The 24,278-nt window shown below is 51.1% G+C and overlaps 10 protein-coding genes across 10 annotated transcripts; 5 read left to right on the top strand and 5 right to left on the bottom strand.

Annotated features, from left to right (window-relative positions):
* Positions 1-497: 497 nt before the first annotated feature.
* NUU61_000748 (C-1-tetrahydrofolate synthase) lies at positions 498-3,798 on the bottom strand (the record flags this gene model as incomplete). The annotated part of the gene is made up of 5 exons (XM_056651331.1): positions 498-606; positions 672-3,199; positions 3,263-3,300; positions 3,367-3,387; positions 3,459-3,798. 5 exons carry the CDS (start codon positions 3,796-3,798, stop codon positions 498-500), a joined length of 3,036 nt encoding a protein of 1,011 aa, XP_056516181.1.
* Positions 3,799-4,303: 505 nt separating this feature from the next.
* tif34 (translation initiation factor eIF3 subunit i) lies at positions 4,304-5,503 on the top strand (the record flags this gene model as incomplete). Its single annotated transcript, XM_056651330.1, has 4 exons — positions 4,304-4,330; positions 4,404-4,910; positions 4,971-5,087; positions 5,144-5,503. The coding sequence occupies 4 exons, from the start codon at positions 4,304-4,306 to the stop codon at positions 5,501-5,503; spliced, it is 1,011 nt and encodes a 336-aa protein (XP_056516180.1).
* An 857-nt stretch (positions 5,504-6,360) lies between these two features.
* On the bottom strand, positions 6,361-6,928 carry mbf1 (multiprotein-bridging factor 1; the record flags this gene model as incomplete). Its single annotated transcript, XM_056651329.1, has 2 exons — positions 6,361-6,669; positions 6,770-6,928. The coding sequence occupies 2 exons, from the start codon at positions 6,926-6,928 to the stop codon at positions 6,361-6,363; spliced, it is 468 nt and encodes a 155-aa protein (XP_056516179.1).
* Positions 6,929-8,363: 1,435 nt separating this feature from the next.
* NUU61_000745 (SH3 domain-containing protein) lies at positions 8,364-9,319 on the top strand (the record flags this gene model as incomplete). Its single annotated transcript, XM_056651328.1, has 5 exons — positions 8,364-8,426; positions 8,483-8,671; positions 8,719-8,923; positions 8,978-9,205; positions 9,264-9,319. 5 exons carry the CDS (start codon positions 8,364-8,366, stop codon positions 9,317-9,319), a joined length of 741 nt encoding a protein of 246 aa, XP_056516178.1.
* Positions 9,320-10,171: 852 nt separating this feature from the next.
* NUU61_000744 (ankyrin repeat domain-containing protein) lies at positions 10,172-13,735 on the top strand (the record flags this gene model as incomplete). The annotated part of the gene is made up of 3 exons (XM_056651327.1): positions 10,172-10,267; positions 10,344-10,881; positions 10,935-13,735. The coding sequence occupies 3 exons, from the start codon at positions 10,172-10,174 to the stop codon at positions 13,733-13,735; spliced, it is 3,435 nt and encodes a 1,144-aa protein (XP_056516177.1).
* Positions 13,736-14,675: 940 nt separating this feature from the next.
* NUU61_000743 (AIM24 family protein) lies at positions 14,676-15,995 on the top strand (the record flags this gene model as incomplete). Its single annotated transcript, XM_056651326.1, has 5 exons — positions 14,676-14,715; positions 14,778-14,788; positions 14,861-15,260; positions 15,338-15,687; positions 15,777-15,995. 5 exons carry the CDS (start codon positions 14,676-14,678, stop codon positions 15,993-15,995), a joined length of 1,020 nt encoding a protein of 339 aa, XP_056516176.1.
* Positions 15,996-17,151: 1,156 nt separating this feature from the next.
* On the bottom strand, positions 17,152-17,487 carry NUU61_000742 (uncharacterized protein; the record flags this gene model as incomplete). The annotated part of the gene is made up of 1 exon (XM_056651325.1): positions 17,152-17,487. One exon carries the CDS (start codon positions 17,485-17,487, stop codon positions 17,152-17,154), a length of 336 nt encoding a protein of 111 aa, XP_056516175.1.
* Positions 17,488-18,606: 1,119 nt separating this feature from the next.
* On the bottom strand, positions 18,607-19,903 carry NUU61_000741 (translation initiation factor eIF2 subunit beta; the record flags this gene model as incomplete). The annotated part of the gene is made up of 5 exons (XM_056651324.1): positions 18,607-18,773; positions 18,839-18,847; positions 18,903-19,502; positions 19,576-19,693; positions 19,892-19,903. 5 exons carry the CDS (start codon positions 19,901-19,903, stop codon positions 18,607-18,609), a joined length of 906 nt encoding a protein of 301 aa, XP_056516174.1.
* A 299-nt stretch (positions 19,904-20,202) lies between these two features.
* NUU61_000740 (uncharacterized protein) lies at positions 20,203-20,654 on the top strand (the record flags this gene model as incomplete). The annotated part of the gene is made up of 2 exons (XM_056651323.1): positions 20,203-20,473; positions 20,551-20,654. The coding sequence occupies 2 exons, from the start codon at positions 20,203-20,205 to the stop codon at positions 20,652-20,654; spliced, it is 375 nt and encodes a 124-aa protein (XP_056516173.1).
* A 789-nt stretch (positions 20,655-21,443) lies between these two features.
* NUU61_000739 (uncharacterized protein) lies at positions 21,444-23,339 on the bottom strand (the record flags this gene model as incomplete). The annotated part of the gene is made up of 4 exons (XM_056651322.1): positions 21,444-22,593; positions 22,665-22,797; positions 22,854-22,923; positions 22,974-23,339. The coding sequence occupies 4 exons, from the start codon at positions 23,337-23,339 to the stop codon at positions 21,444-21,446; spliced, it is 1,719 nt and encodes a 572-aa protein (XP_056516172.1).
* Positions 23,340-24,278: the final 939 nt, after the last annotated feature.

Genomic DNA, 24,278 nt, shown 5'->3' with positions numbered 1-24,278 from the left:
AAAGCCTTGCCCGGTCAATCTGATGCCGCGTTCCCTTTAAACTGGCGAAAGTGCCGAAGCCGGACGTCACGAGACAATTCGATAATTCTGATCAACACGAACTTTTGTATGGAAATGAAAATAGAGTCAAACTGAAGTAAAGCAAAATTTAAAAGAAATCGATCATACACTGAGTCACTCGAGGGGGGGGGAAGTTATAGCTGTCCCAAGGGTTTATGTACAGCGCCGGGGAGCCCGGGGCCAACTCCGCACGCTTCACCGAGCAACGCATTGGACGTCGGGAGAGCAACAACCGAATAGCACGATTGACTCATAGTCGTTGAATAGCTCCTATATTATAACATCATTCCATTTTCCAAATTGCTCGTGTTGAATTTCTCCGTCTAGTGTCCCGGTTGGGATCCTAATTATACTGTATGTGTTGAAAAAAGAGCATGCCCACCAAGCTACGGTGGAACCGTGGTATATACACATTCTACTCAACCGACAATCGCACCCTAAAAGAGTCCGTCGATCTCCCCGGTCTCGGTGTCGATGTCCACATTGAGATATCCCGGTGCAGTAGGCAGCCCAGGGATGGTCTGGATGTCGGCGGCCAGAGCGTAGCTGTGTCGATGTTAGTGTTTCGAATAATCAGAGACCGAAGGGAATGCCCCAAAGACAATACTTACAGATATCCACCACCCACCGCCAATCTGACGTCCCGAATGGGAACAGTGAACCCGGTGGGTGCGCCCTTGAGAGCCGGGTCGTGACTGAGGGAGTACTGCGTCTTGGCGATACAGATCGGCAGGTTGGCGAACCCTTGTTGCGTGTAGGTGTCAACCTTCTTCTGGGCCAGTTCGCTGAACTCGACCTTCTCCGCACCATACATGGCCTTGCCGATACGCTCAATGCGCTCCTGGATGGTACCGTCCAAGCCGTACAGCAGCTGGAAGTTCTTGGGCTTGGAGCTGGCAGCCAACACACCCTTGGCCAGGTCGACGGCACCCGCTCCACCTTCAGCCCAGTGGTTAGCCGGGACAGCATCCTCCGCTCCGGCAGCAATAGCCTCTTCCTTGATGACGGCGATTTCAGCCTCAGTGTCGGTCTCGAAACGGTTGATGGCGACCACCACAGGGACGCCGTACTGCTTAGCGTTGGAGATGTGCTTCCGGAGGTTGACACATCCTTTGCGAAGGATCTCGACATTCTCAGTGCGGTAGATCTCGTGCAGGGCAGCACCGGGGCTGATCTCAGGACCACCACCGTGGACCTTGAGTGCGCGAACCGTCGCAACGATGACCACGGTGTCGGGGGACAGACCGGACGAGCGGCACTTGATGTTGAAGAAGCGCTCACCACCCATGGTGAAGTCGAAGCCTGCCTCAGTGACCACGAAACCGGTCTTGGCATCGTGGTCCTCGTCGGGCTCAGTGCCAGCCAGCTTGAGAGCCAGTTTATCGGCAATGACCGAGCTGGCGCCAATACTGATGTTGGCAAACGGACCCGCATGCACCAGCACTGGCGTGCCCTCCAAGCTCTGCATCATGTTGGGCTTAATAGCGTCCTTCATCAGGGCGGCGAGAGCACCGCCGGCTCCAATGTCATCACAGGTCACCGGGTCACCCTTCTTGGAGGTGGCAACCACCATGCGGCCGAGTCTCTCGCGCATGTCTTCCAGGCTGTTACTCAAAGCAAGAATAGCCATACACTCACTAGCAACAGAAATGTCAAAGCCCGTGTGACGGGAGAGACCCTTTTCGGTGGGCGCCTCGCCGACGGTGATGCCACGGAGGTGGCGGTCATTGACATCAAGAACTCGGCGCCAGGTGATGGTGTCGGGGTCGATATCAAGACGGGCGAATCGATTAATTTCCTCCTCGGTAAGATCGTCCGGGTTCGTCTTCTCAATTCCAAGCTTCTTGAGTCGCCGGAACATGATGGGCTGGAATTCCCGCTTGCCCTTCTTTGCGGGCACCAACCGCTTGTAGAGAGCAGCATCCTTTTGCGTAGATTCGTGGAACATGCGGGTTTCAATTGCCGCAGCGAGGAGGTTGTTTGCAGCGGTAATGGCATGGATATCACCCGTCAAGTGTAGGTTAAACTCATCCATAGGAATAACCTGACTGTACCCACCACCTGCAGCTCCACCCTTAATACCGAACGTAGGGCCCTGGCTGGGCTGTCGGACGTTGGCGAAAACGATACGGTTCAGGTGCGCCCCCAACGCTTGGGTGAGACCCAACGTCGTAGTAGACTTGCCCTCGCCAAGGGGAGTGGGGGTGATACCGCAGACCAAGACATATCTTCCGTTACGACGGTGGGCAAGTCGTTCAATCACACCCAAATCCACCTTCGCCTTGGTGTGGCCGTAGGGCTCCAACTCGTGAGGGGCAATACCGATCTCTGATGCAAGCTGGGTGATGGCCTTGGGGTATTGTGCGCGCGAGATGGCGATATCGGAGGGCACAGGACTCTCGAGACGAAGGGGAAGCGGGGTGACACGCCTGTCCTTCTGCTTCTCGAAGTAGGTCCTGGCAGCATGGACCACATTCTGCAAAAGCATGGCAACCGTCATGGGACCAACACCGCCCGGAACGGGGGTGATTTGCGAGGCCACCTGGGATGCGGACTCGAAATCGACGTCACCAACCAGCCGCTGGCCAGACTTCTTTGTTTCATCGGGCTTGTAGTTGATACCGACGTCAATGACAACCGCACCTGGTTTCAGCCATTCTCCCTTGACAAACTCGGTCTTGCCAATAGCCGCCACAACAATGTCGGCGTTCTTCACAACTCGGGCGATATCAGGGGTCTTGGAGTGGCAGAGGGTGACCGTGGCATCTGCGTTCTTCAGCAGGTAGCTCACCGGGCTTCCGACAATATCGCTGCGGCCCAGAACAACTGCCTCTTTGCCTGCTGGGTTGACACCGCTGGCCTTCAGCAGCTCCATGACTGCGAGCGGCGTGCACGGGGTAAACAACGGACGACCACCTCTCTTCGCCAGCTCGCCGATATTGACGGCACCGAATCCATCAACATCCTTTTCGTCTGCGACAGCCGAGGTGACGGCATGTTCAGACATGTGGTTGGGCAGAGGCAATTGAACGAGGATACCATGCACAGCCGGGTCATTATTAGCCTTGGTGATCTGTTGAAGGAGCTCCAGCTCCGTGCTCGTCTCGGGAACATTGATTAGTGTGCAGATGATGTTGGCCTAGTACATATCAATGTCAGTAAACCCTCAAAATTGGCCGCGAAAAGAACCAAGGGAATGTACCTCATCGGCGGCCTTAAGCTTCATGCGCACATAAGTGCCTATGTCCCATTAGTCTGACTGACACCACCGCTGATCCTCCGATCCTGGCCATAGATAAGACTCACTAGAATCCGAGCGATTGCCAACTATATAAAAGCATTGGTGTTAGTTTTTTGAAACCTGAGATGGTTGGCTGGGGAAAAAGGGGAGTGCATACCTTGAAAGATGACCAAGCTGGGCTTAAATCGCGGATTGGTCTGCTGGACCTGCTCAATCTCGGCCTTCAGTCCCGCCCGAATATTTTTGGCGATGGCCGTGCCATCAATCTTGGCGGCTGCCATTGTAGATCCGAAGAACGCGCGGCGTGGAGCACCGGAGGGAGAAGATTTGACGGGCAGCGAAGACCGAAGCGACAGGAAACCAACGCCTCTGGCTCCTAGTCTGGAACCGTGGAATGGAAAACGAGGTTTTATAGTAGAAGGACGGAGACGAAAAGTGCCCGCATGCGCCTGAAAAGAAAAGCGACAGCGGGGTACGGCAGCGGGGAAGACGGGCATGAATTATTGCTTGATTGGGGAGCCCGCGGAGCTGTTATCTGGATGCGATCGCAAGGGAAACAAGACTTGGATTGCGTCTAAATGTACCCAAAGAATATCAATCGGACCAGATTTGCAGCCAGATTTTTCCTCTCCGCATCCCCTTTTGTGTCACCAAGCTCCCGTCATTCTTTTTGTTCTCGTGCGGAGAGCTTGGAGGGACTTGAAGTGAGATGAAGGCCTAAGGCATCAATTAAGACGATGAGTCATCCGACTCGGATTAACTCCCCCGAAGTAGGGTTAGGGCTGAATGTCGGATCACGTGTAGATACCGGAACAACCAATCCGCCGGAAAAGCAGATTCGATACAAAGAAGTCTTGGCGCTGAGTGGCCGAGTGTGCGATGAAATTCAACTAGGCAGAGTGACCCGTCTCCGCCTCTTTCACCCCCGACGAGCTGATCGCCTCAGTTTAATTCTCTACATCCGATCCCCGGTCATCATCCCCTGTCGCATCTCCGTTCACGATGCGCCCTATTTTGCTGTCGGGCCATGTGCGTTTTGGTCCCCTCGAAATCTTACCCGGATCGACACAAAAAAAACTAACGAGAATGTCTCTTTCTACAGGAACGGTCCCTGAATCAAATCAAGTTCAACCGCGATGGCGATCTCCTGTTTTCGGTGGCGAAGGATAAGATTGTGTGCGCGTGGTGGTCGGCAAACGGCGAGCGTCTCGGTACCTACAACGGCCACCAGGGTGCCATCTGGACGGTCGATGTGAGCCCCAACACTGTCATCCTTGCGACTGGCTCGGCAGACAACACGGTGCGGCTATGGAACATCAAGACGGGCGAGTGCGTGAAGGTCTGGGATTTCCCGACGGCAGTGAAGCGCGTGGCATTCTCTCCGGATGGAAGCAAGCTGCTGGCGGTGACGGAGAAGCGGATGGGTTTCCTCGGTACGATTGCGGTGCTGGATATTGCCTACGGCGACAACCTGAACGAGCAAGCCGACGAGCCGAGCTTGCGCATCACTTGCACAGAGAGCAAGGCGACGGTGGCGGGGTGGAGCTTCCTCGCCAAGTACATCATCGCGGGGCACGAGGACGGCAGTGTCAGCCAGTATGACCCGAAGGTATGATTGCGGTTCTATTATATGTCAAGTGTTCAGGAAATGCTGATCTTGTCGCGATAGTCCGGAGAGCAGGTGGAAAACATCCAAGCCCACGAGTTCGACCACCAGATCAACGACCTCCAATTCTCCCCTGACCGCACCCACTTCATTACGGCGTCGAAAGACAAGTCCGCCAAGGTAGGACCGATCTGCATGAGTGATTTCCCTGAAACCCCCAAGCTAATACTTCGAAGCTCATGTCCGCCCGCAACCTCGCCATCCTCAAAACCTACACCTCCGACACCCCCCTCAACACCGCCACGATCACATCGAAGAAGGACTACGTGATTCTGGGTGGTGGTCAGGCCGCCATGGATGTCACAACCACCTCGGCTCGCCAGGGTAAATTCGAGGCTCGTTTCTACCACAAGGTCTTCGAAGACGAAATCGGCCGTGTCCGTGGTCACTTCGGACCCCTCAACACCATCGACATCCACCCCGCTGGTACCGCCTACGCCTCAGGTGGTGAGGACGGTTACGTCCGTGTGCACCACTTCGACAAGGGGTACTTCGACTTCATGTACGAGGTCGAGCGGGAGCAGCTGCGGAAGTAAAGAGGAGAGCTAGAATGTTGATGACAGTGCAAGATGGTCCGGGCAATGCGTCGTGTCTATGTGTTTATGAGGCAAAGAAAAAAGGGACTCGGGATGTGCCCCTCGAGTTCTCGTATTTGGGATGAGATGATGACCCTCCGAGGCACGACTTTCTCATTTCATTGATTACCATGATCAATCGGAGTTGGTACTCTTTTTTTTGTTATTTGCTGTTTAATCAAAGATGGCATGCTTCCTTTCTGTGCTTTCAAGAGGCTTGCTTGTACTTGCTGGGATCTGGGATGAGATCTAGATCTTCTGTTCTACTCGTGAAGAGGAAGTAAATAGATCTTTGTGAAACCTCAAGCCACATGCCTAGAACTATACACATGTCGATATCTCCATCTGATACTGGGACAAAGCCCTGGCGGTTCTGTTGCCGGTTTTTCCAGATAGCATACTACCAGCTGTCGGCGTAAACATGCCTATAACACGGGCAGGGCATGTCGATACCAGTTCTGCGATTGGCGATATCAAATAAGAATGCATACGTTGATCTCGAACAGTTTCGAAAATATATTCCAAGGTTGCCACTGGCCATCCACCCAGAATGTGTTGCAATCAATCAAATTTGAGGTATCTCATTTGTACATTTTTATGGTAATTTCTCTAAACCCGGTTCCATGCAAGGCCAGCGCTAATCCGACCAGCAGAAAAGAAACCCATAAGTCATCAAGAGGAAAAAGGAGGTGTGGCGGGACATGACAATCATCGAGAGCGCCAAAGATTTGAGAAAAAGACATGAAAAGGAAGAGGAACAGGAGTTGATCCCAACCTCATCCTCAAAAAGAAAGGAAAATCAAATGCTTAATCCCCGTTTATTTCCTCTTGGGGAACTTGTCTTTCCCAATGTCCGAGCCTCTCAGCTTGACGTTCAGGACACGCTCCATGGCGCCCAGCACCTTTTGGTCCGGCGTGGCGGTACCGCGCTCAAAGTCCTGGATGACAGAGACGGTGGTGTTGCACTTGGTGGCGAGGTCCTTCTGCGACATCTTGTAGGGCTCTTCGTTGCGGCGCTTCTTGAGGGCGTCTGCGACCTGTAGACCGACAGTCTTGGGCTTGACGATGTCGTCGCTGCGGTCAACCTTGGTCAAGTGCTGGCCTTCGGGGGCGCCTGCCTTGGCGGCCTAGAGGAAAGACGAGTCAGTTTCGTGTTCGTTTCTTTTGGGAATTTGCCTTTTTCATTCTTGATTGAAAAGAAAAAGCAAAGGCGAAGATGTAACTTACAATGTTACCGGTGGTGTACTTCTTCTCACTTCCAATAACTGCGCCCTGACGCTGGGCGGCGTTCAAAGCACTCTTGCCCTTGACGACAGTCTCGCGGGGGGCAGCACCAGCGCCACGGGTCTTGGAGCCGATCTTGGTGACGGTGTCCCATTCGCTCATTTTGACGGAGATGAGGGGGTATTGAAAGATTTCGGTGTAGAAGTAGAACAAGGGGGTATCGTGAAGGTTGAGGGAGAGTGGAGAGAGGGAGAGAGACGAAGAGAGACGCAATTTATATCGATGACACAGAAGCTTCTCGAGTGGGAGGGGACCGCGCTAGTCCAGATTGGGTTTAGTGTACACCTCAGGGCAAAAGCCGTGGTATCTCCGTTGGAAGCATATAATCCCTTTTTAACTTACTTAGCAGATTTGTTTTTTCTGTACAGGTTTGAATCTATAATTTGCCCAGTCTTCATTTCTGGAGTGGGTGTGTTCATGCTGTAGAGGCTTTCTTGTTGCGCCAATGCAATGTCGTCATACCTCGCCCCTCCTTGGACGCATTGCCACAGCCTCAGGACTGCAATACTTCCTATGTTTATTTTGCCCGCGATTATGCGCAACAAAATAAATTGACCATTATCTATAACCAGGCAGTTTGAATCCCTTCGTGTGCTTTTACTCTACTAGCAAAACTACTGTGAGTAAATCCTACTGCGTTGGTAGTTCAATGACCCACTTGATGTCATACAGCCTTGAGTACTCCCCGCCAGCCCTAATCACGGGAGTCGGGCACCCGGATAGGTAATATGTCTTGCGGGGCGCCATTTGGTACATTGACTCACCAAGAGAGAGTATTGAGGTGGGCAAGTCATTATCTACTATATTAGAGTCATTGATTGTCCCACGGCCTGAGCCCCCGTACTTGCGGGGACTATAACCTTACAAGTACGTCGAGGGACTACGAGAAATTAATATGGAGATGATTGCCAAATTGTCTACTTTCCATAGCAAGATACAGGCTCTTGAAGCCTCCCCTAAAATAGACAGGTCAATCAGATACACACATATATAGAACTGGGAAATGAGCTAAGTACTGTTTGGTGCTGCCAAGTGGTCTAGTCGACCAGACTATATGCTACACCCGTAGGCAACAGTCAAACGATTGCCCTACGGGTCTGACGAGTCTAGAGCCAAGCATTTTAGAAAAAGGAAACAAAATATTGCTCTGCCCCGGGTGACGGGCTTCATGCTCTTTTTCTTCAGTGGGCTGAGAACCAGAAACTCGGCCGCGTATAAATTTGACCAGGAATACTAAAACAACAGCGATTCAAAATTGTCTGTAAATAACCTCAGTCAATAATTTAATCTCAGTAAAATTTGGCCGTGAATGCTTCAATTTCAGTCAATGAGAGTTCGCAAGATTCGCAGGTGAACAGTTGCCAGGGGGAGATTGGATCTTGGGGGCAGGCGAATGAGCGACGTTCGGTGCTTATCCGCCCCAACTACACCTTGTTTGCACTCTCCCTTCTTCCTTCTCTCCTTACCCCATCGCCTCGAAACTACACTCCCTCTTTCGCATCAGTTTAAATCAGTTCTAATTCTTGTCGCATCCGCCATGGCGGCCTCCAGCGACTTCGCAACGGCCATGACCACTCGGTCGCTCCGCATGGTCCGAACGGTATACGCCCCCAAAGAGTGCCTCCCCGAAAGGCCAGGGCAAGACTGACACGATAGAACATTCAGGAACTCGAGTTCCTTGCCGATGCCTCTGTGATTACGCCGCGGCAGCTGTCCTCCATGCTATCGCAACTCCCCGCCGAGTCCGATGCCCGCGCTCCGACCCGGGAATTGCAGCCTTCACCTCAGCCCCAACTGGCTCAACCCCAGCCCGTTCAACCACCGCCGGTGGTCCAAACGCCACCCGTCCAAACACAGCCCTCGCCGGCCCCCTACTCCCCCCTACCAACCAGATGGCCAATGCCTCATTTAATGAGAAGGCCGCGCTGCACAACCAATACGCGAGTCCCCCGCCTCAGCCCCCGCCGGCCTACCCCCAGGTCCCGCCGATTATGGGTCTGGCCACGGCTCTGTACGCATACACACCGACGGATGCCGGTGATCTGGCCCTGCAGCCGCATGACCGCATCCAGGTTATTGAGCATATGAACGATGACTGTATGATCTGTCCTTCAAGTGATAATGAACCCCGGCTAACGAGTTGATTTACAGGGTGGCGCGGTCGCAATGAGCGGACGGGCCAGGAGGGTATCTTCCCCCGGAGCTACGTCAACACCGTTAACGAGAAGGGGGCTGTCACATCGCCACCTCCGCCCACGAACTACGGGAACGTGCCCCTGGAGGTTAGCCAGGGTGGTCAGCCGTCCAACCCCAATGACCCGAAGTCGAACAAGCTTGAACAAGGCGGCAAGAAGTTCGGAAAGAAGCTGGGCAATGCCGGTATGTTTTCGAGGCTCTCGCGCAGGATCTGGTTTATGACAGCTAACTTCGACTTCAGCAATCTTCGGTGCCGGTGCCACTGTCGGTTCCAACATTGTCAATAGCATCTTCTAACCGTGTGATCTTTTTCTCATTGACTCGGCGTTACCAGGCGTTTTTGCTTTTGAATGATTTCGCCAGGCTTCATGAAAGGGCCTCCTTGCCGGCCGATGATGATCCTTTAGTACTTTTCTGGTTTCAGAAACACTGCTGACTACCTGTTACAACGATGTCACTGCCTGTTGCCAGGATCATTTGTCCAATGCTTTGAGCAGCAATTTGAATTTCGGACGCGCCAGACTGCCTGCAATCTCAGTTTCTAAACCTCATCGACCAGGCCCGTTGGGCGCTAGTAGAACTGTAGATTTGGGCACCCTTTTCCCTTGCCCATGCCAGCTCGATTACGTTGATTGGCATGTGCACCTGGAGAAATAAATAAAGTGCTGCATATCAAGCCACCCGCCCAGGGCAACCAGGGACAACCACCAACTGTCCATCCACCGTGGTCACAAGCAAATTACAAGAGATGGATATAGATCCGCGAGAAAGCCACCAGCGTCTTATTAAAATAGAGCAGCAATTAACGCCATTGCAGAAGTGAAGAACCGAAGATATGGACTCGCGCCGTCCCATGCGGGCCGCGAACTAGTGCGGTACCTCCGCTGGCGCAGCGCTTACCTACATGCAACTAAGTGCCTTAGCGGTTTCAAGCCTGCACAAGACTAGATATTTGCGATCGTGATTAGTTGATATCCTCGCCAGGCGGCTTGCAAGGCTTGGGCCCCGCAATGCCACCGATGGCTGTTCGAGGGATTGACAAAAGTACGCTGAGCGTGTGCCCGAGTACTTAAAGATGGGCGGCTGTAAGTCGATCCCGGGGGAGAAAGCCTTAAAATAATACTGTTTTGAATGTTAGCTTAATATATAATGCAGGGCATTCTACTATGTCTGTCGTTACTGGTGCCGTTCGTGTTGGCCGACGACAACTGGGATAATTTTACGAATAACCTTGCCACAGACCTGGTATGAAGAAAAAACCATCTTCCTCGATTGCAATTCTTAAGGATTACTGACAGTCTTTGCTACAATTGACCAACAGGCACCACTAATTACACTCTTCGGCGAGCGCCTCACCAAACAATTCCTCTCGGAATCCATCAGCCTCCTCGATAACATCATCTTCGCCCTATCACCACTGGGTGTCTTGACCGCAGTAGTCTCAGTGATTAGGGTATGCGGCAGCTCTTCTCTCCGCGCATTCATTGGCCGAGCACAAGAAGGCCCCTCCGAGGCCGAGAGCGAGCTTCTACCCTGTGTGTCGGAGTCGACTGCCGAGCTCTTCAATGACGGCGGCATCTCGCGCGTCTTTGGTCGGCCCAAGATCGTCGAGGTTATCGTGTGGCAGCATGATGATCCTGTTACTAAGAAGTCGACCTCCAGGATTGGAACACTCCGCAATGCCCTCTGCGAGGGTGCGTGGACGCAGGTCGATAAAGGGACGGAACTTTCAGTCGAAAAGATGCACGATGAGCTTCCTGAGCTGGAGATTCCGAATTTGTCGTTGAACAAGGGAATCAAGCGCCGAGGTCAGGGTTGGTTCTACTGTGCTGCGATTCTTGGGACGGCATTGCAATTGGGTTGGTTACCATGTCCTGAAGCCTTTACTTAGACTCTGCTAATGTTTGCCCAGGTGTAATGATATATGCCGCACTCACGGTCTTCGTATATCCAGAAACCTTCAAAAAAGATGGAAAAGCTGTCGCCGGCTACGCATTCCCCTTCTACATCATCGGAACCACCTTTCTCTTCGTCGGCATGTTCTTTTGCGCATTTATCATCGAGCGCTCCTCGCGCGAGTACTACTTCAAACCAGAACGCGCGAGCAAGATCTACTGGCTGCAGCCCGGAAACCAGAATGTGGGCGACCAGGTCTTCAAGTCCTTTTTGGCGACTAAAGAAGGCACCGGCGGAAAGATGACCAAGAAACTGCAGTATATCAAATCGACCAGAGACTCACAATTTGAGGGACAATACACCCAGATCTACTTGACTTTGATTTTCACTATGCTCGGGTTTATCGTACAGTTTGTCGGACTTCGAGGCCTTCATGCTTCAGTGATATTGGCGCAGCTGGGGTCGACATTCGTGATGGCTATCATTCGGACTTGTCTTCGTACAGAGAGAATGGCGCCCAGCGAAAACAAATTGGTGGAGAAGCGGGAAATCACATCCTACAAGCGACAAGAGTTAGATTTCTTTACCTTTTATCTCGAAAACGTCGAGTCTTTCCACTTACTCTCCCCTCTGCACAACTCATCCGACCTTTCTACCCGCCAACCAGGCACATCCTCTCTGGCCAAGAAATTGATCCGAACTAGAATACGACTGGCAGAGCTTACTTCCAGCCAGAATCGGGGTTTGAGTGTTCCATGGGATGACATTCCCATCCGACAAACGGCTCAAAATCTTGCAGAAACGATCGAGAAGACCATGGATGTCATGTCCGGCTGGGGAGTTGAATTCGGCAGAGTATTCAAATTTACACTTCCTTTTGAGTGCAACGCGCACTCGAGACAGGGATCTGAATCTTCCTCGGAGATCTACTCTATCTGTCTGTTGCAGGGTGGTGATACGCTCCGATGGAGAATGGATGCAAACGAGCTTGAAGCCGTGCTGGGTCTGTGGATATGGTCTTTGTACAAGTCAGATCCAGACTGGTGTCAACCAGGGCTGAGTCGCCTCGTCGGATTGAGCAAGCTCGACGCAAGCAAGGAAGAGACCGACCTGTATTTCTACAAGTGGATATTCCGCCAAACCGAGGCGACGATGGTTTCTTCTCAGATGGTTCAATCCTCGTCTCAGCTTTTTGGGCTCCATTCCAAGGTCGTTTCCGACGACATGGACATCCTGGTGGTAAATACAGTAAATGATCTAGAGACAATGGCTGCCCAGGATATCTATATCCACTTTCTCAGAGAGGCTTTTACTTTCATGAAAGAGCTCGGAGGGGAAGTGGATGTCATTCCAGGACCTCACCAGTCATTTTTGGCTTCTAGCAGTCATGTGGACGAGCTGGTGCGATCATTTGAGGAGTGCAGCTTAGGCTCAAGAGAAGACGCCCTCATGTGCATCATCCCGACGTTGAAATTTCGAGGTCTTTTACCAGATCTTGCGGCTGATTCCATCAACATTCGAGTACGCACGGAAAAATATGTCGAGAACAACCAATGGCAGTGTGCATTTCTCCTTATCCGTTGGCTTTGCCAGCGATCGGACACATCTGAATTCGAGCGATCTGTCTACGAGCTGGGGTATCTTTGCCGTCGAGCGATGTTAGAAGGAGATGAAGATGGTCGTGCAGAAGGCTTCAAACAGACCTGTGATCTGCTCAGATCAGACATCAGAGCACACTTCTTCGAAAAACAAAGATGCCAACGTCCCCGGTACTGGATGAACTCCCAGACTTGCCAAGATTGGTGGGCGACGTTCTCTAAACAGCTTGGATGGATTGTGTGGCGTATATCCGTACATACAGCAAGTCTTCACTGGGTGCAACCACGCCTCGAGATTTTGAATGTGCCAAGAACACTGCCTCAATCAACAAATGTTGGCTCATCCGCGGGTGATTCCGAAAGAGGAATCCAAGCCCTAGAACAGTGGCTAACATACACCGATGATGACGTCGGTTTCGACCGCGAATTGCCTGCATACGATGATCAACTTGGGTATGAATGGGCATGGCACAATGGGTACACTGTGCTCTTGTATTTCTTTTTAGTGCGGTGGACAGAGTTGAGCGCTAAAATACCGAGCCTCGGCCACAAGGCCTATGTGTTTTCCGCCAGCAACCACTCCGACTGGGCGATGGAAGTCCTCCATCGTCACGATATCGACATTGACACGGAGGATATCCGAAGCTACTCCCCCCTCGTTGACCGTATCTTTGTCAGGGATTTGGCAGCAGTCAAAAAATTACTGGATCACGGCGCGGCTGTCAATGGGAATGGCGGACGCAACATGATGGGACCGTTAGAAGTAGCAGCCGGTGAGGGTTACGATGAAATTGTCGAGCTACTTCTCCGTTACGGTGCCTCCGTCGAATCGGGTCGGATTACGTTCTCGGCCCTCTATCTGGCAAGCAACAGCGATAAATTCGACACTGTTCGCCTACTGCTTTCTCATGGTGCGAATATAGATCCAATCGGACCAAGAGGCGTGACACCACTTATCTCCGCGGTTATGGACGGGCGAGTTCAAATGATTGATCTGCTTCTGCAGAATGGTGCCAATATCAACTTTGCAGACAGTGATGGTCATACAAGCGTGATGCTTGCTGCAAAATTTTCGAATGTCGACACCCTTCGGCTGCTGCTGGCCAAAGGTGCCAATACGAAGCTGCGAGACAGCTCTGGATTGACTGCACTGGATATCGCCAAAAAGTCAACTTCCACAAAAGCAAGGGAAGCTTTAGAGGCGGCAGGGTGTACTTAGGTCTAGTTCTTTGGATAATGCTAGTTAATGCGCGTAATATATAGGTTACCAGGTTGAGAAATCAAGTTTCATTCCTTTTCAATCAATTCATTATTTGACTGCTTCAACTTACATTCATTATATCTGTCCTCTTATGCTTTTGTTAAATAACCTACACATCATGAAACATCGCTCCTAGCCACGCTCTAGAAGTTTCACGCAAAACCATAGCCGATCTATACTTGATATAGAAGACAATCCATAGCTTTCGCAAATGCAATGCAATCTCTAGGCCACAAGAGATACCGAACAATCTAGGACTAAAGTTTTCATACACGTGAAATTTGTATGTCAGACTCGCCCAGTATACCCCCTTCGTGCGGTCTAAAAATATCATTCTTGGCCTTCTGTGAGCGCTAAACCCAGTGGCCAATAAAAATTAGTCAATGAAATTGGCCAGTTCGTGGGCTGACCTATCATGTCGTGGAATTCCCAACTTTTAGGCGCCGGGGGATGATCGTGCAGTAGTCAATGTGCCGTCTGGGGCGACAGTATGTAACTACCAATCCAAATCTAGTCTCACACTACCGCAAGCGCTGACATGTTATCGCTGATACAGTAAGACTTAGGTAGATCCCCATGTGGGGCTGGTAGCTACTCTTTTATCCTATTTAATTTAAATAGCATGAGCTCTAGCTCAGCATATGCCTTTTCGAACCAGATTTTGCTCTATCAGAATACTCAAAACAAGCCATCAGATCAGCGATTCTCACAACGAGTCTTTTGAGTGTCCATATCCTCTCAAGAACTCCAGCTGGTCCTTCTTGAGTTGATTTACCCCGCATTAACCTCGAGGTTCGTCAGTGTTGATTGTTGACATTTCTAACCCGGCCCCATTTAACCTAAAAACAGGCGTACTTAACGAAAACCAGCATCCCAATTTCTGGTCGTTCTAATCGCGATGGCGCAGCAGCCCCAGTACCCTCCGCCCCCGATGTCGGGTAAGTCGTTCACATCCTCGGGAATCATGTACATGCATTTTACTGACAGCTTCCAACCACAGCCCCGGCGCATGTAACATGTAATGGACAACCCGAACTGTTCCACATTTATCTGTCTCCTAATATTGGTTTTCTTCATTTCTAGCGTTTGCGCCTCCTCCTCAGGTTGCCCCAGGATATCCGCAGGATTACCAATACCCTCCTCCAAATGGCTATCCTGGCCCCCCTCCCCTCGGCCAGCACACCGGCAACAAGTCCGCCTCCACCAACACAGCAATATGCTCAATACAACGCGCCTGCTTTCCCGCCAAATGCCGCCCATTCGGGAACACCGCCAGCTGCTTCTCAGACACCTCCTCCCGCTGGGACAATGGAAAAAATCCCTGGAGGTGCACCGGCCTTTGGGCAGTTCCAAGGAGCTTCCGGGACTAACGAGGACGAGGTTGGCACCTTCAATGGAGGCAGCTATCGGATCAGTCACCGCGACTCGAACTCTCTTCTCACATTGCAGCTAGCAATGGGTTGCCCGTTGACTGCCAAACCTGGTATGTGACAATTTATCTAAATACTCTACCCTTGGTTCCTGTTTTCAGTCAGTTTTCGGCTAACGGTCATGTTATAGGGGTAATGATTGCAATGTCTCCAACCATGACCTTGAAAGGCAGCATTTCCTTCGGATGGAAAAAGCTCATCGCTGGAGGCGAGATGACCATGTCTCACTACACGGGGCCCGGTGAATTACTTCTGGCTCCCTCGGTCTTGGGTGATATAATCACTCTCCGTCTCAACGGCAATGACCACTGGAAAATCGGACGAGATGCTTTCCTTGCCTCTACAACAGGTGTCAAGCACAAGTACCAGGCCCAAAGCCTCACCAAAGGCGTCTTTTCTGGAGAAGGTCTGTTTATCTACAAGATCACCGGCAATGGATTGCTCTGGATGCAAAGCTTCGGCGCAATCATCAAGAAAGATGTAAGCAATACCAACCACCGGGTCTCAATGCCCTTTTCTTCTCTTTTCTTTTTCTGTTTCTCTTTCTCTAACATCCAGCCCGTGTATAGCTTCAAGATGGGGAGTCCTATTTCGTCGATAACGGCCACCTAGTTGCGTGGAATTGTCGCTACACGATTGAACGCGTGGCCTCGGGTGGGATTCTCTCCAGTCTCAGCTCTGGCGAGGGTCTTGCATGCAAATTTGAGGGTCCTGGGACTGTGTACCTGCAAACAAGGAACCTGAATGCCTTCGCCGGACAGATGAGTGTCAGCACTGCCAGTAACTGATTTCTGATGCCTGGTTGCTCTTTGGCTATCCGATTTGGTATTTGCTGTCGTTATGTTTCCAAGGTATCAATTATTAGGCGTTTTAGAAATCCAGAAATGGTCTCCTTTTTATGTCAAGCTATTCAAAGAAATTATTTGTGTAGATCTAGCTGGGGAAGTGCAATGGTCGTTAGACCCCAGTATCCTCCTGATCCGGTACCGGGACATCATAAGTGTTTCCTACTCTAATATGACCGAGACACATTGGATTATGTCTCTTCGAGACCAAGTAAAGACCATGTGTTTATTGTAACTGATGCCGAGATGCTGTCATAAATGTTAAGTAGCTTTGTTGGGGCTACCCAGAAAGAGCCTCAGTAGGAAGCTGCAGCAGGGTAAAACGTTTAGAAAACAGGAAAGAAAGATATCTTGAAAGAAGATATCAAACTTCGACCTATGTAGTGGCCTATACGATATCTTTATAAGAATATACCGTCTATACTAAATGAAGATGCTTTCACAAACAAGAGACGTCCGTATATCGAATACTCAAAACTCCCTTTGGCTACCTTTACTTACTTCTCATCATCCCCATTCACTCGTCCTCATTCACCTTGAAGCTTTGATACTCACTGGCCCAATATCCTACTGCTTTTCAACACCCTTGAACGCCATGGGGCGAGTAGGACGCAGGCCAAGGACAGGGACACAGAAAGGGGTATTTACTATGTTCAAATACACATGTATGTTCCTCGAAGCTGATGGAGACGGCGAATTGCGACAGGATGCTCAACACAAGGAATCAGGCCACCATTCATGCACGATCGGCGCATACCTATGCACCGCATTCAATTCCCTGTCCTATCGAAAAGTGCAAAGTAATGTTTTCCCACCCCAGGAATCTCAAAAACCATCTTCGGAATCAGCATGGCCCGTTCAGGTACGGTTGTCCAATGAAGAAGTGTGGCAGGAGGTTCAGGACCCAGGCTTTTGCAAACAATCACACCAGGAGCAACTATAGACCTTGCCACTGCACCTATACAGCGCCGGAACTCGGGGCTCGTTTTGGGAGCTCGCTGTTTGACTTGCTATGCCGAGAACCTCTTCCTCGGTTTTATCAAAAAGAATGGTGCCCAGAAAGAAGACGATCAGACGGCGTGTGCAAGAAGCAAGTGTTTCAAGTCCATTTCTTGTGACAGTCGATATTGCGAGAAGCATTTACAAGAATGGTCACCAGACAAGCCAGATATCGACTTCGTTCGTCATATGCGCTCGCGGTCTCAACCTGCACCCGAGAAGCGGACAGGCATCGCCGAAATGAAACAAACTCCTTGCTCTCCGGCAAGAAATCCGCGATAGTCACAGCCTGCCAAGTGGAATGATCTTTGCGGACCTCGAATATGACAACAAAAATCGCCACGTCACGGAAGTTGGGATAGTGGATGTGTTTGGCAGCACTAGTTGACTGCGTGGTCGAGCGGAAGGACCAAAATGGCGTCGAAACGCTCATCATTTTCATGCCTCGACTTCATCGACCAGGACCAGCCGATTAACCTGCAGCGGCACCAGCATCAATGCACTTCAGATTTGGCTGCTAGTAGAAGCGTTTGCTGAGCTGTGTGAGGAGCCCGAGGACGGGAAGAATTGGAAGGTGACTCTCATTCAGGAGTTGCACCGTGGTCGTGTGAACACCTTGGATGCATGCTGGGAGAAACACAAATCACAGCGTACCCCTTAGGCGCCGGTTGATGGAATCGGCGCCTGGATGGCCAGGTGAATAAGCCAGAGGCTCTCCCTATAAAAACCACCCCTGCCCTCCTCTCTCCTCTTCTCTTCTCCTCTTCTTCCTACCTCTATCACGTTTGACTGTTAATTGACTGTGGCTTTACTTTGGGCCCCTCCAAATTGTCGGTTTTCATTCAGTTCTGTTGGCAAATGTGAGCTATGATTGTGGACTAGATCCAAATACATTGGATTCCAAGCATTTCCTTCTCCAGGAGCAGTATAGCAAGCCTGTCCTCTTTTTGCCTCGATATTCTATGTAAAGTGATCAGTATATCAGGACATAGCGGTTTACTTGAACTATTCCCATTCAATAAGGCACACTTGCGTTTCCAGCTAGGGTGATTTGATGTCTGTCCTATATGAGCTTTTTAATACATCCCTTTTCAATATACCTTGGCTTGACAGGTTCCATCAAACTCCCTGCAACCATACTCAGTTGATATGAGTGCTGTCTTTAACCTGTCTTCCACCCACAATAGAACCGACCTCCACAAAGTCCTCCACCGAGAAAGGCCCATGCAAGTAACAGACATCCAAGAATCCAGAAGCTCGTAAACGATGCATGTAGGAGCTATAATTTAATCCTTAGTCTCTTATTGGTCACCTCAACGCACCATCAAACAACCACCAGAAGCCTTGTAGGGTCATATCAATCCATTTCATTCTAAACGTTTTTCGCTCCTTCGAATAAATCGTCTCCTCATCTCGAGTCCTCAACGGCAGAAAGCGTAGCGCCGGAGCCCTATTTCCATCCACTGAAGCCCCTGTTAAATGGCACGCCATAACATAGAGATAAAAAAGCAGGCTCCCTCCTTCACGAAATGCCCAACTGATCCCGTGCATCCCCTTAGCCAGTACGCTTTCTGCGGCCGACTTGTCCACGGAAACCGGTCTTGATGGCGGCCACGGAACGGCGGGAACCGCAGGAGTTGCAGGTGATGAAATACAAGCGGTTTTCACCTTTGTTGAGTTCGGTGTCGGGGCTGCGGCAGGTCTTGCAAGTAACGTATTCCACTGCGAGTTTGTTAGATAACGGAGCCATGCGGGGGCGCGGGATTGAAGAAAATGGGCATTTTTACTGATGTATCCTAGTTTCTAGTTAGCATAACTTTCAAGAACCCAGGAAATAGCTCGATTTCGCACTTCGACAAACTGTCTCGAGCTGGCGGCTCTGAAATCTCCCTTTGATGACCAGGCGACGGCTACCATCGACACTACCACTGGTTCCCAGCTCAGCGAACAAGAACTGCATGAAATGTTCGTCGGAACGTTTCATGCGCTTGGCGATATCGGCGATGTTGGCGAAGATGGTACGACGGTTACCTTCACGCAAACACTGAGGCGGGGGGATCTTGTAAGACTTGGAACCGCTGGACAGGATGTCGGGGTGGTGGCTCTGGACGAGGGTGAAAAATCGGGACACGAGGAGCGAGTACGGGATGGCTTGCGTCGAGTCGTGGGCCCAGACACCCGTGCCGGCTTCAGGGTCCCCTTCGAGCACTTCTTCAGGTTGCTCTTGGGTGGACTCCTCCGCAACACCGGCCTCAGCAAGCTTGGCCTCGAAGTCCCCGGCATCGACCTTCTTGGGCTTCTTCTTCTTTTTCTTCAGCGCCGACGGGTCGAACTCGCCATCAGCCGCGGGTGCCTCATCGCCCTCAGCGGCATCGCTGTCCTTGGTCTTCTTCGTCTTCTTCTTCTTGGAGAGGCCCTTGAACATATCGGTGACCTCGTCCACTTCCTTGTCTGCGGGTGTGGCACAATCCGTTAGTGGGACGGAATCAAGGCGAAATAAAACTGGAAAGAGTATTTTGCGTACCGGCTGGGGGCTGCTCAGCAGTGGGGGTCTCGGTGACCTGGCCGTTGGTGTCCATGATGACCGAGCCTTCGCTGAATGCGACTGACTTGCGCTGCTTCTGAATAGTCTGCTCGACTTCCTATTTGTGGAAAACGGGGGCACACGATTAGCGTTAGAGGAAAGGAAGAAAAATATGGAGGAATAAGAGAGGAAAGGATCTGGGATATGTGAAGCGAAGAAATTGAATTCCCCGTGAGATTGTCGACCGAGGGGTATTGGGCGTGACTCAAAAGAAAATGTGGGAGGGTCGGTAAAAAGAAACCAAGGTGTGACGTACTGCGTCCGCCATCTTTGCGCTGCGATTTACTGCACTCCACCACAAAAGGGTTGCGTCAGATATTCGGTCGAGGGAGAGACCAAACGTGTTCAACAGTCGACAGTGAATTCGATTGAAATCTGCTATCGCTTTTTGCTGGGGAGGCGACCACCCGGTTATCGCGTGGCCACGTGATTGTCATTACAAGGTCACGTGTTTACACGTTGATGATCGGCTCGCTGCTCCGATACTCGCCCATCTCCACAGCAGTAGGCAGGCCACGGCTCGATCATCCCTCCCTCGTTTCGCCCGTGCCAGCTTGTCTTTACACCATGTCGTCAGGTTCTCCAGCTGCATCGAATCCCTCATTTTCGATGTCGGCGTATATGGTGCCCTCCGCGCAAAACACCTACGAGTCCGACGACGAGATCGCGTCTCTTCCATCGGAATCAACCACCGCCTCAGATCTTGAAACACTCTCAGATGACTACTCAGATGCGGAGGCAGAATGGAGGGAGAGCATTGAGCAATTAGAACTGCTTCTGACTATGGTTCTGGTGCCCTTTATTGGGAAGTATCTGGGGCGGAAATGTGCATATTTGGGTAAGTGATGGCGGACCGCAAGCAATCCCCGAGGATTTCAGAGTAAAGTTGTAGCTAATATATGGGGCATTTTGTAGGCTGGACGCGATTTATGGAGTGGAAGTACCCCGTGGAAGCGGTTATCAAAAACCCCGGGCTCTTCAAGGGTGCGGGTGTGGTTGAAGCGGCCGCGACTCTATGAGGTTTGGTGTTCCATACCCTTTGCATCCACCAGAATACTCGGCTATCTGCCCGGACGTTGCTCCTATCGCGATGGCACACGTCGGATTCGAGCTGAGCCCAGTTGCCCACCAAGTCTCAACACGTTGCAGCCGCGACACTGAGAATTGCTTCCCGGCTGGCGCTGGATTTACATTCAGGAGTGGGATTTACGTCTTCCCGGCTCCCTGAATAGATATTTCCCCCCCCCCGCAAACACGTTGGCAGGGACATTCATTTCCAAATTTCAGGCCATGATCTTGGTCTCACTGTTAGGCGGCGCTTTTTTGATCTTTTGCCATCCAAGATTGTTATATACCCAATCAATTCATTGCGATCTTGCCAAGACTTTGCTGTTGGAATTTTTCTCTCCGACCCTTCTCGAGATGATGCTAATCCATGCGGGTTGAGCGAAAGTGGCAAGGCTATCCATGGATGTGATAATATCTATGTGCTGATGAAGCCTCAGTGGGTATGGGAACCGGGGACGAATCGTCCATGGCTAGAGATTTGATCGGCCAAGCGGTTGGATTATGCAACTCAATCTGCATTTCCCGAGGTCCGGTTTGATTACCTGAGTATGCTACTGTCTACCTCTCCAAATCTGAGCAGACCATTTCCTTGTACCGAATATCTGCTATCAGGCTTTATGGACAAATGTCTTATCTCCAAGGACTCAGTCAGCTCTAACGTTGAATCGCAGTGTATAGTACAACAAAAGTGCTAATACAATGCGCATGGACGATGAGTGATACAGCAATAAGGACAAGAGTCAGTACAGCTTATTCTGCCGCCAAAATCCAAGTGGCCACGGGTAACTCGCCGTCAAAGTCGTTGCTGTCCGGGCCCATCCCGGGCTTTGCTCGACATTTTCCTCCGGTGGGAGAAATGATGACGGTCTCCTTTGAGTGCTGACAGTGGGTCCTTTCTCCAGACCCTCATGCAAAGAATGCGGATCAATCAATACTGGATGATCTGGATAGTCATATACTTGCCGCCATGTTGTGTCTGCAAACCCAAGAAGCGACAGGGTCAGAGAATCGAGCAAAGCATTGGGTTGACTGTCAGTTTCAATCCCACTCAATCGGGGTGGGGCAGCACTGTTGCTATGACATTGACCAAAATCTTGGTCTTTGTCCCCGGTGCTTACAATTGTGCGGTATGCCGCATCAAGTGTGCGGTAAAATACTTCGTCGTCGTCCGCGCCAACTTGAATCAGATCCGCGGCCATGGTTAGCGGGATTTGAGGATCATTCTTCTTTCTCCCATGGGCTAGGCTTGTCAATGTCTGCTCTTCGCATTTCGCAGTATCAGCTGGTTCGAGCGCTGGGGATAATCCAGTTCTTTCAGTTGGCACATTTCCACCACCGTTTGACCCCAACTGGCCTTCTTCGGTACAGTATTCAGGCATTCTCTGGGTTGAGTGCGGTGCATGCGGAAGATCACCATTGAAGCCAATCTCGGGCAAGTTGTTGAATGGTTGACTCCGTTCTAGGAATTTCATTGAAAATCCATTGGAAGACGAATCTTCTTCGACGCAACCGGATCCCCAACATGCTTTTCTCTCCTCCAGGATTCCCTTGAGCTCTTCAAGTTTCAAGTACCGTTTTCCTCGGCTAGTAGCCGTGTCGTCGTCTCCGATTCGTTGGGTGTGCAAGCCAGCGTGCAAAAGATCCAGCAGGTAGAGGTCCATAATACGGTCTCGCTGGCTTTCTCCTATATTACTTCCGGACCAAGTGTAGGGGGTTGCAGACTGCGGAGCCTCCACCTTTTTATTCTTCTCATGCTGCAGGTCCCGGGGCACTTGCCAAGGCTCGTGCACGCCCATCTGTGTTTCGCGACATTGTGAGTCACTTGGCGCGAAGAAGTGCGGAGTACCAGAGGTATCATTCGGTGGTATCAATCTGGGAAGTGCTGAAGGGCTGTTTTGTGTGTTGATTAATTTCAATCCAATCCGGGTGTAAGGGAGAGATTGGGGACGCTGTATTCAAACAGCTGCTGGCGCTGATGTACTTTCCCATCCTCTGTCTTGGGCTTCTGGCTCTCGATAACCATGGTGCTGTGGTTGAGGCCGTGACCTGTCCGTGACAAGAAATTCATCTCAGAGAACACAAGGTCAGGCACTGCTAGATGGAGGTCATGTTGTTAGCACAATGTCCTCGGGATAATGACTTGTTCTTACCTTCGTGGGGCTTGGCCGATGACGATGACCTCCCTTTGTTGAAGAAGCCCAGGTTTGCTGTGTGTCGTAGCTGTTCCCGAAATCAGTGACAGAGCACGATAGGTTGTAGGTTGCGCTCACCGTCAATCTTTCTTGCGTCACGTTTGCTGCTCGAAGCTCATCGTGCATGATATTCTTCCTGCGCCGCGGCCTCTTCTTCTTCTCCTTGTTGGATTTTTGCCGAATTCCAGCTCCCGAACCCGGTGCCTTGTAGTCGTAGCGGTCCTCGCGTGTCTTGTGCCTAGGTCTGCGCTCGTACTCATGCCTTGCTCTCTTGTGGGGAATCGGCTCCTGAGGCTCAGTGTCACGGACCAAGGATTCTCGGATCGGCTCCACCAAACGGTTTGGCGCTCGGGGATTTTCAGTAGGAACATCCTGGAGCTCTCCCCTGGGAGGCCTAACTGCCCCATGTTCTGCACTCTCCTGACAGGGACCCTTGCCTGGCATTCGTGAGTGACTTGTGACAATCTCGTGGGTTACAAGAGCACCATACCTGTCGCAGTCTGGGGAACAGTTTCAGGATGGACCTGCACACTCGACAGCCAGTGGTGTATCAAATCGCGATTGGAGGTCTCCATGGAGCGATAATGTGCAAAACAAAACCAGGTATTTCCTCGGCGACTGGTTTTGTGTCGAAGTAGTTCCTCGGGAGTCAGGAACCACCCATGGAAGGAGCCGCAGTACCTGAGGTGTCAAGGCATCGAGGCACTATACTGATATATATATCCTCTCATCGTCCACTGGCTCCACCCGATGCCCAAGCTTGATGTTGAATCAGTCGATCCGTTGATCCTCCGGAGTCCTTCCGACCAGGTGGGCCCCATCTGTGAGTGAGCGGGGCACCGAATGACAGGAATGCATGCATCCTTGAATTAGCGAGGCGAATCATCGCAGAACTTCCTATGACACCTCTCGTTCCGCGGTCTGAAGACGGAGACTCCACTCGGTGAGATGACTTCCAGGGTTCAGGGTCCAAGTGTTAACTACCTACAGTATATACAGGAGGTGACAGACTTGAACAATTAAAAATACATTGCAATTTGTAGAAATCCACTTGGGGGGGGAGTCTCTCTTCCCTGCTAGCGTGATTCACCACCATCCCTCGGGTTTTAGACAGTTCACACTTAGCCCCCCTCTCTCTCTCTCTCTCCTTATTTCTTCTTTTCCACCCAAACATTCCTCGTAAGCGTCATGTTTTCTTTTGTGGGATGCCCTAAGGGTTACACGGCTGACTGGCGCAAACTAGGATTTCCCCTGTCACTTCGCTTCCTCACCCACTTTCTGATCCTTCCCCTCCCAACATCCCCCTTCATTCTTTCCAGAGTTTCTTCGATCATCCCATCATGTCGAAGCTCTTCGTTCAGTATGTATTTCAGTTGCGAATCG

Source organism: Penicillium alfredii (assembly GCF_028826965.1).
Source record: "Penicillium alfredii strain IBT 34128 chromosome Unknown utg000001l_segment0_segment0, whole genome shotgun sequence".
Lineage (NCBI taxonomy): Eukaryota > Fungi > Ascomycota > Eurotiomycetes > Eurotiales > Aspergillaceae > Penicillium > Penicillium alfredii.
The sequence above is the reverse complement of the archived record's forward strand: the minus strand, read 5'-3'. Positions and strand labels throughout refer to the sequence as shown.